This window comes from Grus americana, chromosome 3 (assembly GCF_028858705.1).
Source record: "Grus americana isolate bGruAme1 chromosome 3, bGruAme1.mat, whole genome shotgun sequence".
NCBI classification, from domain to species: domain Eukaryota; kingdom Metazoa; phylum Chordata; class Aves; order Gruiformes; family Gruidae; genus Grus; species Grus americana.
The window spans coordinates 68,025,938-68,040,725 of NC_072854.1; the positions used below are offsets into that span (position 1 = coordinate 68,025,938).

Here is a 14,788-nt window from a genome sequence, read left to right on the forward strand (position 1 = left end):
AGAGGGAAAATTGGAACAAGCAGTATGGGCTTTTCTTCTCTATGTGAAAGAGAGAGTAGTTTATAATTGACTCAGAATCTTAGAACACTCATCATCTTGACAGGCAGAGCTTGTTTTTAACTGAAGAACACCTCTTTTATATGTGTTTCATTTATATCTGTAACACATGTTCCACTATCTGGAAATCAGTCTCAGTAGCAAGTGCATATGTAAAATCCACATTGTGTAGACCACATTGTTCTTGTCCTCAGCATTCTGAGGCATGTTTGGATTATGCTCACATAGTAATGAGGTTCAAAAAAACTTTAAGAAAAGCTCTCTGATTGCATTAATACAGTAACAACAACATTTGCAACAACTAATGCTACAGTTGACTGAAGGCTTTAGTGCCATAATAAAGCCATATGATAATAAAAAAAATCATCATGTTCACATAAAATGAGCCCTTCATATATATGACCTGAGTGAACCAAAATCATTCTCCTGCCCTTGAGCTTTAAACACAATTCTAGATTACTTCTAAAAACCTTGAAAGCATTTCTGACTTAAACCACACATTGTCACATACCATCTTGCTATATTAGAACCACGTAAGTAAACATCTTCGTGTATCCATATACTTAATGTAAAATACGATATTGCCTAACCCTGCATATTTCTCTTATGGTGGGCTATTAAGCAGAAATAAAGTTCTTCCCTATGCTACCTGCGCAAGAACTTAATTCATATCTAAAGCAAACCTAAGAAAACAAGTATTTTTTCAGTATTTATAGGCTGCATGAATACAGAATCTTTATTATGAATAACAATGTGTTTTATATAATCTTCTTATATAAGGAAAAAGCAAAAAGAAGATATCCAACTGAGAAACTACACATCAAATTTCTAACTGCTGGATGGTGGTTATAGGGTTGGTTATTATTCCCCCACCTCTTTCTAAATGATTATAAATAGCTGAAAAATGGAAGGCAAATGCTAGCATGAGAAGTGCAAAGTTTCTGGTACTGCTTTGTTAATACACTTTGCTCTTGACCTCCATTGGGTCAGGGACACTTCTACAGAATAGGGACTGCAAGTGTTTCAATCTCTGGATTAGGTCATCAGCTACCAAGACCCCAAGTGCGGATATGACCTACAAGCAACTGCAAAGACAGTTATTTCTATGTCATACACTCACAGGCTGCTGAATAGTTCACCTATACTTTAATAATAGCATCAATGTAAATAGCACATTCTTTGAGAAGAATAAGCATGTACTCTTACTAGTGACTGTCGGTACAGCAGGTACAATTTTTTAAGCAACTTAACTTTCTCTTGTAGGATGCTATTTTCAGTACCTTTGCCAAGCTTCAGCAAAATCCCCTCAAGCTAGTTTTGTTTTTGAAATTTTCAGCTGGAATTGGCCAGCTTTTTCTAAGAATATGCCTTCAAAAATATATGGTGCTCTTCCATTGTCCCCAAAAGAGGAATATTTTTTTGCGAGTCTTCCAAGCCCAGCATGTATCGGTCACCTTTTTCACACACAGCACCATACACAGTTTGATGAAGAGACTTGGCAGTAATACTGTGTGACTTGCCTGTGACAGGGAAAGTACTCTTGCTGTTCCAGTGTTTATTCTGATTTGGTCAAATAAATTTGTGAAAAATAGCTGTTTATATGTAGAGATTATTATCTTGCTACATTCACTGCTTGGTTTTCTGCAGATCCTTTTTGTACTTATTTCAGGCTGTGAGTGAGCAGGACTCTTACTGTAATTCAGCTCCTGGGTTGATCTGGGCAGTGCTGAATGTGGAGCTGAGCACAAGAACCTATAGCCAGGAAGCCACCCTGCACAAGCTCTCATAGTTACAACTGGAGGTTGGCAAGCAAAGGCAGGGTTTCTGGCCATCAACAGAAAAGGAGAATAGGAGAATGACAATGGGACTGGGAACCTCAAAAGGACCTGGATGCTGCTGAGGTCAGATTAGAATTTGAGATGTCTGGAAGTTGCATGGATATGGTACTATCCACAAGGACCACCAAGAAAGCCCAGAAAATGTACCTAATGAGAGATCAAGTATGGGGAAAGTACCATAAGTGGCTGGATAAAGAGACAAAGAGTTCAATACTGGGAAGAGTCCAATACTGGACATATGAGTGGAATTAAATTTTGCATAAGAGGTTCTTAGATGTGTGTTCCTTTTCACAGAGATTCTGTTTAGAGATGCTGATTTCCAGCTGAGCAGAACATGTAGGGCAACAGATGAGATCTTATAAAGGGCTATACATGGCAGAACTTAGAAAACTGGCACCTAGAATGAGCAGATATTCATGCTGTAAAATTTTTGGTAGCCCTGTTCCTCTTCTGTAGAATGGGAATCATACCACTTTTCCTCTCAGATGGGTATTACAAAGGCTGGTTAATGCTCCTTAAAGCCCTCCAATACAGTTGTAGTGAAGATGAGAAAAATCAAGGAGTAAATTTATAACCCTTTGCTTGAGTCTGGCAGAAAACTGTGGCACAAGTAAGGGCTGTATATGGAAAAGTGAGGATAACACAAAATACTGAATAGCTCCTCAGTCACTGAGCTCTGTTTATTCCATGCACTGAATGACACAGACAGTGTCAATGTGACTGTATCACTCAGTGTATTGAACTGCATATGCACAAGGAAACATCATTAAGGTTGCAAAGATTGTATCTCACTGTTGGCATTTCCTAATTTTTGAGCACTTGACTTTGCATCACAGCAATATATTTCTAACAGTTTTTGGATACAGCATGTGCACGCATGTTAAATGCAAACTAGTTCTGTTCTCTCACACATGCATTGTACACACATCGCTATTAGCGATGTTTTCTAGTTAAAGAATATGAAAACAATCCTCCTCTCAGTAAGAAAGTACCATATTCCTTTTTTCATGTTTCACCTTAAATTTTACATTTGCTAAGATGCTCTCTGAAATTATTACATCTATCCTTGCAAGCTTTTTATTATCGTAGATGTTTAATTTTGATTGTGGACATCCTGAAGTGCTTCATAAGCTTCAGTATTAAACAAAGAACTAAGAAGGAAGACAAGCAACAATGTTCTTTTAGAACAGGTGATCTCTGCTTACATAATTCTTTTGTTGACTTGGGGATGTCCAGGAAAAAAACCTGTGTGTCCACAGTTACTGAATTTTTCATCTCACATCCACACCTAAGCAACACTTTTCTTTCAAGTGTCATAACAGATTTGTAAGAATATGCTTTTAACAATATAAAACCCATCCAAAAGGAAATACAATGAACATCTTTGTCAGTGAGAAGGTGAGGTCCTACAAACTCTTCAACAGTTCACTCAATGGCATGCGTTATTCTCAGCGGCATGGAATTTCAGCACTGGTGTGGCTTTTTCCTTGCAAAGCCTGCGTGGCAGTAAGTACTGCTTTCAGGAAAGATCCTTTATTTACCAGAACAGAAATATGCAGTTAAAAAAAAAATTAAAATCTTTCTCTTGCCAGCAATTTTTTTCCCTTCAGAGAAAGAAAGAAAGAAAGAAAGAAAGAAAGAAAGAAAGAAAGAAAGAAAGAAAGAAAGAAAGAAAGAAAGAAAGAAAGAAAGAAGGAAAGAAGGAAAGAAGGAAGGAAAGAAGGAAAGAAGGAAAGAAGGAAAGGAAAGAAGGAAAGAAGGAAAGAAGGAAAGAAGGAAAGAAGGAAAGAAGGAAAGAAAGAAAGAAATGCAACCTCTTGAAACTCCATTAATATGAGGCCTGACATGCTCTCTAGGATATCCCTACCTTTTGCCAGAAGCTACAAATGTATACTCTAAAGTAAACAATAGGAAGGTTACTGAAGGTTAAGTACATTCACATACTTCAGAGTGAACAGCCAGCCGCCACGCTGGGAAGATAATTTACACAGCACGAACCCAGTGCCCCAGTTAGGCCAGGCTGGGGGCCGCTGGCTGCGGCAGGCCCCCCCCCGAGCAGGCGCGGGTGCAAGCATGGGGGCGCCTGTGTCTGTCTCCTTGTCCACCCCTCCCGACCCCTCGCCCATCCATCTTCCAGGGGGATTCCCTCGCTGGCCTCATGACACACTCCATGACATCACCTGCCTGCTAATAATAGCACTTCAGTCAGCCACCCGCCAGCAGAGACGGATGGGTTTGGTTACAGACGCACTCACTGAATGGCTGTGTCGTGTGGTGGTGTGTCGCGTCCCCCCCGCCATCCCCCTCCCCAAGTCTTGTTTCTCTGCTGCCAAGGAAACGCAGGGAACACACTCTTGGTGCGCTCTTGCTCCAACACAGGCGCACAATTTTCCAGGTTTGCTGTAATGAAATCTCCGTTGACATCAGGGCCAGCTGCTGAGTGTTACTGAGGAGCATCCTCAGCTGTACCATCCTGCTCATTCAGTATAGGGTAAATGCTCCGTATGTAATTTTGAAAGTCAGGCATACATAACCGCAGACTGCAGCTAAGAATTTACAGTGCTAGAGTAGAGCAACGGAAAATAACTCCTTCATGCTAATGCTCCTTTGAAATTTGTTCTCTGGCACCCATTAGTGCTTAGCATAACGGACCCCAGAATTATTTTCAGTTTAGAACTTGCCACATAATTTGTGCATACTTTGGTCAAAACTATCAAACACGCATGATGGGAAGAGCATTTTGTCTTTGCACCCACGTCTGGAAAGCACTGGAGTCCTAGAAGGATGCTTACGAAGACCTACAGTGCCTCTCTCCCTAGAAGGGATTTTCTGCGCAGCGAAAGAGCAGTTAACAGTTGACATGGACCTTGGCACGGACCCAACAATCAGGACATAAGGCCAACAGGGGTCCCCTAATAGCCAGCCTGTCATTAGGCATCTGCTGCTGGTCCTTGCTGCTGACGGCATTACCTGACCCCGACAGATGTAAGCTGGGATACAAAGGCCTCAGCCCACCACAAGCACGTCTGCAACTTGCACAGTCTCAGAGCAGTGCACGCCACACTAAAACACGTTCAAGGCCCCCACCTCTCCCTGGGAGTTTTATGAGAGAGCAGAAGAGGCACTGACAGTAGTATGAAGACAGAACATTTATTAAAATAGGCAGGTAATCCTATCCCTAACACCTTGGCGACGATGCAAACCTCTGCTGAACAAAGCCAACCAGCCTGTCACTTTGCTGCTCTACTCTCGCTCCTTTTTTCAGCTTTTGATAACTGCTGACACTATCCTGAAGTGCACTGTACATAACACTAAATTATTCACTCCTTTACATACCATTTACCTCATTAATGATGTTGTAAAAAACAGGAGTGATGGGAGAATCTCAAATACAGTGCTACAAGCAAAAGGATTAACACACAGATCCAGACCACTGCCTCGCAGTCCCATAGATTTGACCTACACATCGCATCCTTTCCCTGACCGGGTTCTTCTACAGGAATCTCCTCACTATAGTTGTTGCACTGTGTTGCCTAGCGTTCTGTCTATGATCGCATCCTAAAGGTCATCTGTGAGGCAGTCACATAACCACCCCTTGGATACGGGACATCTGCAACAACTGGTTTGTTCTGAACTGTGTGTTACCGTGCTTCCACCTTGCATAACATACACCTGGGCACTGCACCCACATAGGAACTGAATTCTTCTCTGTACCAAGAAGGCTGCCAGTCCCTATATATTCTTATATATATTCCCTATATATTCTTAGGAGCAATCAAATTACTTAGTTTCAAAAGTTTTATGAGGATGAGCTGATTTTTAAACTCTCATGACTCTGATTTCACAGCATCAGCTAGTTAGAATTGGACAAAATCCAACACCCTCCTCTCCCAGACAAGCCCCCCTGCTTTTTTATCAGAATTAACTTCAGGTCTAATACTGGTAACTAGTTCTCTGCGAATGGATTTGGCTTCAAAGTGGCTCTGCCTACACTGAGCTAACTGCGCAACAGAGGCTAATGGTTAAAGCAAGGACCTTTGGAGGCTACTGTTTCTTGTTGTATTGGGCTCCTGTTCCCTCTGAATGCCAAAGAGTAACAGATTATCTAAAGTAAGTCTACAACTCTACTTCTTTTGTGCAGTTAAAATGTTAATGTTGGTATATACTAAAGGAAAAGAAAAAAGAAAAAAGCTGACTATTAAAGAGAACAGGCTTGTTCTCTCTGCAGCATCTATACCTCAGCGGGATTTCATGTACTAAAGCTGATACACACTGGGAAAGCCTTTCTCTGTACAGAAGTGCAGTCCATTCAGTGACACGAGCTCTTTTCTCACCAACAAAACAAACCTTGAGATCTTTGCTTGCTTCCCCCTCTTCTAGTCTCTATGTCCTGCTGTGTTTTTATTTTAGAAAAATAGTTTCAGTTCTCCTCATAGACAGCTTGCTTGAATGTTATGATAAATTTAAACTTGGACTTTGCCATTTTCATCTGTAGTGTCATGCTGCAAAAGGACCCTCTAAAAATGGTGCGTCTGAGGTTTCTATTCCGTTGTTTCAGGTTTATGTATTTAAATAACAATTCTTCATCTCAAAATTCAGTCAGTTTATGGCAATCATCCCCGAACCAACTACTGAGAGCAGTGTTGGAGAGAGAGGGGTAAGGGAGGAGGGAGCAAAGCAAAATATTCTTTCATTTTTAGTACTGCTGTTTAGTTTTAGAAAAAGATGAATATCTTCTTTGCCCTCCTTAACAAGTCTAACAGTTTCAGGTCCCCTCACCAGCCTTCTCAGGAGGTGACAGGCATGTCCCACATCTTTTGTTTTTTGCAGTGGTGCTCATTCAGGACACTCTACGCTCATTTCAGACAGATTAACATTTGGGCTATAGGCCTCACTCATAGTACCAAGTATCTTCCCCCATCTTCTAAACTTGCCTTGCAAAGTAACCTCTTCTCTATTAAATAATCAGTGTTGGGGTACCTGATAACCTTAGGTGTTAACAAGGTGGAGGAAATATTCAAGCTACTACAGAAAGAGATGTACCTAGATTTTAACTAAACACTCCCTTAAATCCTTACACTGAATACATCAGGCTGAAGAAGATTTAAGCTTTATCGCCTTTATCTTTTTCCGTACTGACAAAGCGCTATCAAAACAAATGATCTTGTAAAAGCTAGAACTGTATTATATGGCTATAAAGGTCTTTGCAATCTTCTGGTATCCTCGACATGAATTCTCAAACTGGAGCCATGCAGCCTGCAAACTGCCTGGAGAGCTTGCTGGGTCCCTGACTTGCCACTTCCCATTTCAACCAGTGAACTGCACTAACATAAATTAGAGTATTTAATACTTTCCTAATACTGCCTTCTAATGCAGGAAACTGCTGTTAACATTCCAGGAATTATATTCTTTTGCCAATGAAAGAAGGTGGTCTGTGTAACAGGAATTGTGAAGGTAGGTATTAACAAATTTATTTTGTTGGTCAGAAAAGCCTAATAACCAGCAAATCAAAGGAAGTCTTTCCTCTTCCATGGGTAGTCCAGAAGTCAACATCATAGACAAACACTTATTACACCTTTTCCCATGTACTTAAAATGTTACGACTGAAGAATGTTCCTGCCTTGAATATCACTCGCGACTATCCAATCTTGAGAGTCTTAAGCTGAATTAATGTAGAACGAAAACAGTGTGGTTTCAAACACCACACTGCACATGCAAAAAGAACAGCCAAAATCAAGTGTTTCCAGTTCCAATTTTTCAGACAAGAAGATAAAGACAGTGATGCTAATGACTTATCTGGCATACAGGATTAGCAACAAAAGAACAGAGAGCGTGCCTCCAAACTACGAGGTCTGGCAGTGGGGATACACCATACTCTCAACTCTCTCCATCTGCCACACATCGAACATGAGCTGTATCAGAGCAACCATCTGAGACCCACGGATCAGTCCTGCATCTGCCGTCTTGACTCCAACTGAAGCTTTACTGACCAACAGTTGTGTTCAAAATGTACCAGACTGATCTTTAGATAAACGGATGCTCCTTTTAGTACTGGTTGCCTCGTGTCTTACAGCAGAAGCACATCTGTACAGAATGCTGTTCTTTTTACTATGCCAGTGCAATTCTGAGTATTAAGGGTATGCTGGCGCGTACCTCTGTGTGCGTTGGAGTGAGCAATGACAAAGTAGACACATGACTGCAGATGACCCTTCAGAGTTAAATCTGACTTGATTCAGGAGCTAGCTCCAAGTTTGAAAACAAGATGGCAACAACGTATTTATCTTTGTCGATTGTCCAGCATTAGCAAGACACCCTTGTAAATATATAAACTGCAACCCAGTGAATCTCTTTCGCACTCAAAAAATGGTTGTGTAAGGGCTGCAGTTTTTTTGACTTACCAGGAGATGGCGGCTGAATCTTAGGTTGTTTCTTAGTATCTCCAGTGCTGAAGACTTCTGGAGGGGGCTCCTCCCCTCGTTCAATCTTGCACTCGAAGGCAAACAGGTACTGAATGTATTGTTTTTTCAGGGAGCTGGCAGCGCTGCTCGAAGTGCCAACGTTCAAGGTGGTTGCCAGCTCACGCCACTTCTTGTTTTTATTAACCTAGCAAAATAAATGGCAGAACCATTGGTTTGCAGCAAAGTGGTTTGTTTAAGTCAGGAGACAAAAAGGGGGGAAAAAAAGAGGAAAAAAAAGCACTTAATGTCTTGGTTTACTTTTTTTATTTTTCTCTTTTAACTAATGCTCATTACTCCCACATGCAGTAATGCATAGACAGCATTTACAGTTATAAAACCATTAAGGAACCTGCTGAGAGCTACATAAAAAGCTTTGCTTGTGGAGAGTCTTCTGCATGGTGCATCTTGTAAATGCCTTGCACTCTTCCAGGGCCTATGATCTTCAGATAGCAATCCATCCCCAAGCAAATTCATGCTCATTCTCCCCCTCTCCAACACCCATTCACGCCCACCCCATTCTAATTAAAAAGCAGCTTCTAAAAACTAATTTAGAGAGCAATAAAGTGTTATTCTGCAGTTTAAGTGTTTGAGCATTGATACAAAAAAATAAATTTTTCTCCAAAATAGCCACCAGCTGTCAAACAGTTCAGCCTATAATTCCTGGTTCAAGTCCTTTCACTTTAGGGTGTCTTGCAGGGACAGATCAATGATCCTTCGGCTGGATGAGAGGCAGAGTGAAGCAAGGCCCCTTAATTAATTAAGGCAGACTTCAGACACACAGGGCTAGTCTAGCAATACTCTGTATTACAGTGCCGAGTGCACAACTCCACCGCGAGTCTTGTTTGCAGTGTAAGGCTGAGAATATTGAAAGACTCTGTTCATGAGTTCCTCAAACACAGCTGATCTGTAGCAACAGCAAAGTTCATCTGTCATCCTGGATGATGCTGCCGGACCACTCATAGCAGCCAGTATTTTTGCTGTACTACCTGATGCCCCAAAGTCCTTTCAACCGCTGGTGCAATTGCTCGGTATGACGCAAGGAGTGGAGGCAGCACTGAAATAAACCGGCTTTAAACGTCTGAGCATCTCAGCTTTTGTTGGGGAAGAATCCTGATTCCTTCCTGCCATGATGACTGCTACTTGCCCTGAGGCCTGAAATTGTAATGACTCCAACTTAACTTGTATAGCTACAGAAGTTATCATTAGCCATACTGCTCCTAAGCCTGCGTGCCAGCAAAGGAAACATTTCTTACATTTCTCTCCGTGTTTAATAACAGCGTAGCTGCTGCCAGTCAGCAGAGATCTTTTGGGGAGACCACTAATAGCAAGCAGGTTGGCATGGCTATGCGAAGCTATTTCTCTGGTACATCGTGCAAGAACCCAGGAGTTAAAGGAGAGGAGATTTTCATAAACTGCCCCTGTTGAGGCTTGAAATCCAGTTACACAGCCCTTTGTGCCTACTGACTTACAGCTAAGTGGTGCATAATAACCACATCACATAATGCAAACAGCAACATTCATGCCTAAATGCCCAGTATATTGGCATTTAAAAGACGACTGCCAACAGCTGGTCTGTTCATGTTGGGACCCCATCAACTGCAACTACTGACAGAAAAGATGCACCCCTGCCCCACAGCTCCACTCCCTGCCTCCCTCCAGGCAAAATCATAAGATGTGGAGTGCAGCAGTTGGAGCAACAGCTTTTTAGGAGAGCATCACGCAGATGCATTTAAATAAACCACAGTAAGCAAAGGTCTGCACCTCTCAGTAGCCCCAAACAGATAAATGTGATGATCATTCGTGTGGGCACACCAGCAAACCCAGGAGCTTTTATTTTCAGTGTCAATTTTTACCAATAGTGAAGCACGCACATTTGTAACTCAAGCACTTTCAAAAAATCAGTCGAAGTGAACAGCATCTATTCTTTGGCAACGTATAATGTCTGTCACTGCAAATCAACACTGAGTGTCCCAAAATAAAATAAATTTCCATAATAAGCAAACATGAATGACTCTCTAAAATATCCCATCTGCCCCCCATCTTGCTTAATTTTTGATGCTAAGAGTCACGCTATGGACACAATCATGCTGTATGAGGCAGAGCAGCTGCATGATACGATTTACCTGTAATAGTTTCTGAGCTAAAAGTAATCAAATCTTTATGATGCTGGGGGGCATGAGCTGATCACTAAAAATGTCAGGATAACATCTCTTACCCATATACAGCATTTAACAACTGGCAAGGTGAACTGTATTAGGTTTCTCTGCCTTCCTTTAATAGCAGCAATAGGTAGAATCTCTGGACTTGAAGGGCCAATGATGTAATTCAGTAGTCAAATGTACGTTATGAAGTGTACTATTAAAAATACCATTTTCAATGCTACTAATTGATGTTGGACATTTCTTTCTTGAACACAGATTATTACAAATATGCTCTCTTTCTGAGGATCTAATTTGTTTGCCATATTTTTTAGTTCAGATATTGTAATCAGCATAAAGTTATATATATTTAAATATTAAATATTATCTATTTTGTATTAAATATAGTGTATACATATTTATCTTGCAAAGCACCGAACATCCACAAACGTTCTTAAATCCACAGAAATTATGGGTCTCAGCACTTTACAGTAGCTTCTAGTACCTAGCCAGAGTGATCCCCTAGATACAAGGGATGCTTTGTAAAAGCACCAGGCAAGGACAGTTGACTTGGAATACTGAATCTGAGGCTGCAAATACTGAGCATTTTCTTCTGCTTTCCCTTTTGATGGTGTTAGACAATGTCAGTCTTACAGAACTCACAAGTAATTTCCAAACATCCCTTTGCAAGACTTCCAGTTAACTGGTGAGAACGCAAACCAAAGCTTCTCAGCTTATTCTCAGCATTTCTTGCTTTCATTTTCCATCATCTCAATTACGTAGTTCACCTTCTCCTTGCAATCATTGTGTTTGTAAGGCAACCCAAAATATCCTGTAAGCATTTTCCAAACACAGGGAAAGCACAGTCCGTGTCTAAGAAGCAAATGTACCATACAGCGACAGTCAGATGAAAGGTTTGGAATGAAGGACTGTGTTTCAAGAATGTATCTGCCACTTCTCTGGAGAGATGAATCGATTTGTCCTAGAGGCAGTAGCCCTATCTGGGAAGCATGGATTTCAGAATATGCTTTTTCTTTCAGCTCTATCATCTGTTTCTTACTCGTAACTTTGATCCAAAGTTTCCTCTTTTCTTCTCTTAGTGGCATTACCGGATTCCCCTGAACAGGTAATGATTCCATCTGTCTACAGCAACGGTCAATTCTAATTTAAACTGTAGAGTTTTAGGGCCATTACACAGCCCAAAATGAACTCCAGACAAATATTAAAGCATGAAACTATTTTCTTCAGCAAAGTTATCAGGACTGAAAATGTCATGGTGTAACCAGCAGCAAATACACTAGGAAAAAACGCATATCGCCTGTTGAAAAGGTTCACTTTCAAGCACCACTTCTCACCTGTGCTAAACCTCCGATCTCTTTGACGCAGACATAGAGCCTGAACAGGTCCAGGGGCTTCTTGCCCACAGCTGGCAGGCTGGCCACAGGCGTACCCCTCTCCTCCATGAACGTGAGGTACCGATCTACCCACATCTTGCGCTCCGGCTCATTTCCTAGCTCATAGACTTTAGTGATCTTCTCTCCAGTTGTGGTAGAGGAACTTGATTTCTAAATTGCAAGAAGAAAAGAAAAGAGTTGGGGGAAGGGTGGGAAGGGGAGGGAAAAGAAAGTAAGAAACTCACAACATTGAAAAAGAGAAGATGTCAAACAAACTAAAGCTATTACACAACAGTCAGGAATGAAGGCTACTAGTTCAGGCACAAACAGTACATTCTGTCCATATACGGAAAATTCAGCTTTCTAAATAAAGGGCCCAAACTCCCCATTTTCATATTTCTTTCACTGATCTGAACTTTGGATCCCAGAAGGCAAGTTTCTGATGTTGCCTCATGTCATTTTAAGAAGAGGTAGCTCTCACATAGCACTTCTCATCCACTTATCTCAAAGTGCTTTGCAAGCAATAATTTGGGTAAAATTATTATATAAAACCAAGTTTGTCCCACACAAGTTTACATAATCCTAAAACCAAACCAAATCAACCCTCTCCTCTTTGCCCCCCAAAAAGGGGCTAGAAAACCTGAAAGTGTTCCTCCAGAACAGGAATTGCACAAAAGTAGCCTAAAGCGTGAATCATGGCAAACTAGTACACTGAGGAGTAGTACTCTTTTTAGAGAGTCACAAACGGTTACGCTTTCCTACCTCCTCACACCACCGTTGGCCAAAAAGCAAGATGAGCAAGAGTGCCTACAGTACAAGGAGACTGGTGGCAATGCACTTCCAATTTGCTGCCTGAGCCAATGCTGCTTGTGAGTAGCTACTACTCTCCTCCCTTGAAAGAGGCCAGAAGACAGCCATCTCACATGTCCTACCTTGCAAAGAGAACGTGTATTGTGACCTGGGGGAAACCAGGGATGCACAGCCATCAGAGATGAACCACCACCAGGAAAAGCGAAAAAGGTAGAAAGAGCAGAAGTCTTTCTCATGTGGCAGAAGTGCAGGAGTGAACCTATTTTCCTGCTGCTATTTGGACTTTAGGGCTAATGGAAGCTCATGTTATCTTGATGCCCTTCTCTTCTCTACGTGGAGATGGCAGAAAGCACTGAGGCTGCTACGCAAGCTGTAACTGCTCACCTTAGCTTTTCTGTGCACTGTAACCCCGTGAGCCACGCGGGGACGGACTGCACCCTATGCGAGCTGCCCCTGATCTGACAGCAGAGAGGGGCTGCTGCTAACCGCAGGAAGACCCTCCTGCTTGCAGAAGGTGAAGCGATTTGCTCAGCAATGTAAGAGGGGAGTGGTTCAGAATTAAACACAAGAGAAAAAGACTGATAGAAAGCTTTGGGAAAGGAGCCAAATATATGAAGGGAAACATATCCTTTATGTCTGTATAGTAAAATCCTAAACTTGGTTGTTGATTGCAGTAAACGCTTCTTTAAACTCATCTTGTCAGTCACCCTTTCCCTCCTTTGCCTTTTCCTTACTTGGAACAGGACAGAGCACTAATTCTGAAGTGAATGGGAACTTATTTCTAGTTGAACCTCTCTAAAGATGACCCTAGCTGCACCTCACGGATGCTACAGAACCACCCACTCCGTCCATGTCCCCACACCGTGCTGGTGAGGACTGGCACTCAACACCACGAAAGATGCAGTGGGGTAGCATCCAACTGCCAATGATTTTAAAAGCATTGCCACCATTCATCTTGCATGTTAGCCTGGAAAATGACAGACTCTGTATCTCCCTCCAGCTGAAACTTGGCAGCGCTGGAAGACAGCCAGGAGAAAAGAGACGTGAAGCCAAAGGGGGTGACCCAGCAGTTCCATGAGCCATTGCTGTTCTTTCCAGTGAATGGATATTCATTTTAATTAAATAAATAGCCTCCTGTAAAGTTTTCTGCCTTGCTTCCTGATACTGTAACTTCTTCACAGTGGTTCTTCCTACAGTCAGATATTATCACCTTTCTTACTTAGAAATGAGGAGCACTCCTGAATTTACTTGAGCCAGATTCAGTTATGTTACAACTCCTACTGAAGCCAGAGTCAAGGCTGAATTTGTTTTACTGATACTAAGTGGCTGGCAGGAAAGTACTTTGACATGAGCCCTGCAGATCATGCAATGAAAGCACAAACTGACTTTGTAATGGCAACCAGGTTACTCTAAGCATTACTTGCTATGTATTTGGATATTTAAGAAAATCAGTTTAACTCTTTTCAACAAATACACTTTGTCAAAGATTTTTTTTTGGGGGTGGATGGAAAGAGGGAAGTAGGCCAGTCATGTTGCTCCTAATTTGATTTTGTAGTGAGAACAGATACACGATTACATAGGCTTGAACAGCTGAATAAACTGGAGCTACCCCACTACCAACTGCGGTAAGAACAAAGTTACTCTACTGCTCCTCAGCATTCATTTTAATCTGACAGTTATGATGTCACAGAACTCCAATAAAGATGAAGGTGTGAAATTTCAGCTTTTACCCAGCAAATTTTGTATGTGCTTACAGTCTAATGTATGAGGCAACAAAATAGTTTCTATTTCACTTTTATGGTAGTTCATGATTAAGAATGTTCAGCTTTACCAGCTTTATGTTTTCTTTTTTGTATGGTAAGATTGTCTTTTTCAAATCAGATTCAGAGCAGAATGGAAACCAGTTAAGAATTTTTCATTCTGGGTTTTTCTCCTACACGTCTCAAATGATGCTGCTTTTCAGCAGTGTGGCAGCAGGCTCTAAAATGACAGTATAATCTGAAAACTTTTCACAGCTTACAGAAGCTAAGAAGTGTTTCTTACTGTGTGAGCTTTCAGGTTGTCATGCTTTGTAAAATGGGTGCAATTTTCTT

General features: G+C 41.5%; 1 protein-coding gene across 8 annotated transcripts in view; it reads right to left on the reverse strand.

The window, feature by feature from the left end:
• Positions 1 to 14,788, reverse strand: part of ARID1B (AT-rich interaction domain 1B) — a 336,150-nt gene that overhangs the window by 18,115 nt on the left and 303,247 nt on the right. For all 8 annotated transcript variants that reach the window (XM_054822466.1, XM_054822470.1, XM_054822463.1 and 5 more), the window contains 2 exons: positions 11,847 to 12,056; positions 8,294 to 8,498 (listed from right to left, as the gene is read on the reverse strand). In XM_054822466.1, the coding sequence (XP_054678441.1) occupies positions 8,294 to 8,498; positions 11,847 to 12,056 (415 nt within the window). The remainder of the gene's footprint in view (positions 1 to 8,293; positions 8,499 to 11,846; positions 12,057 to 14,788) is intronic.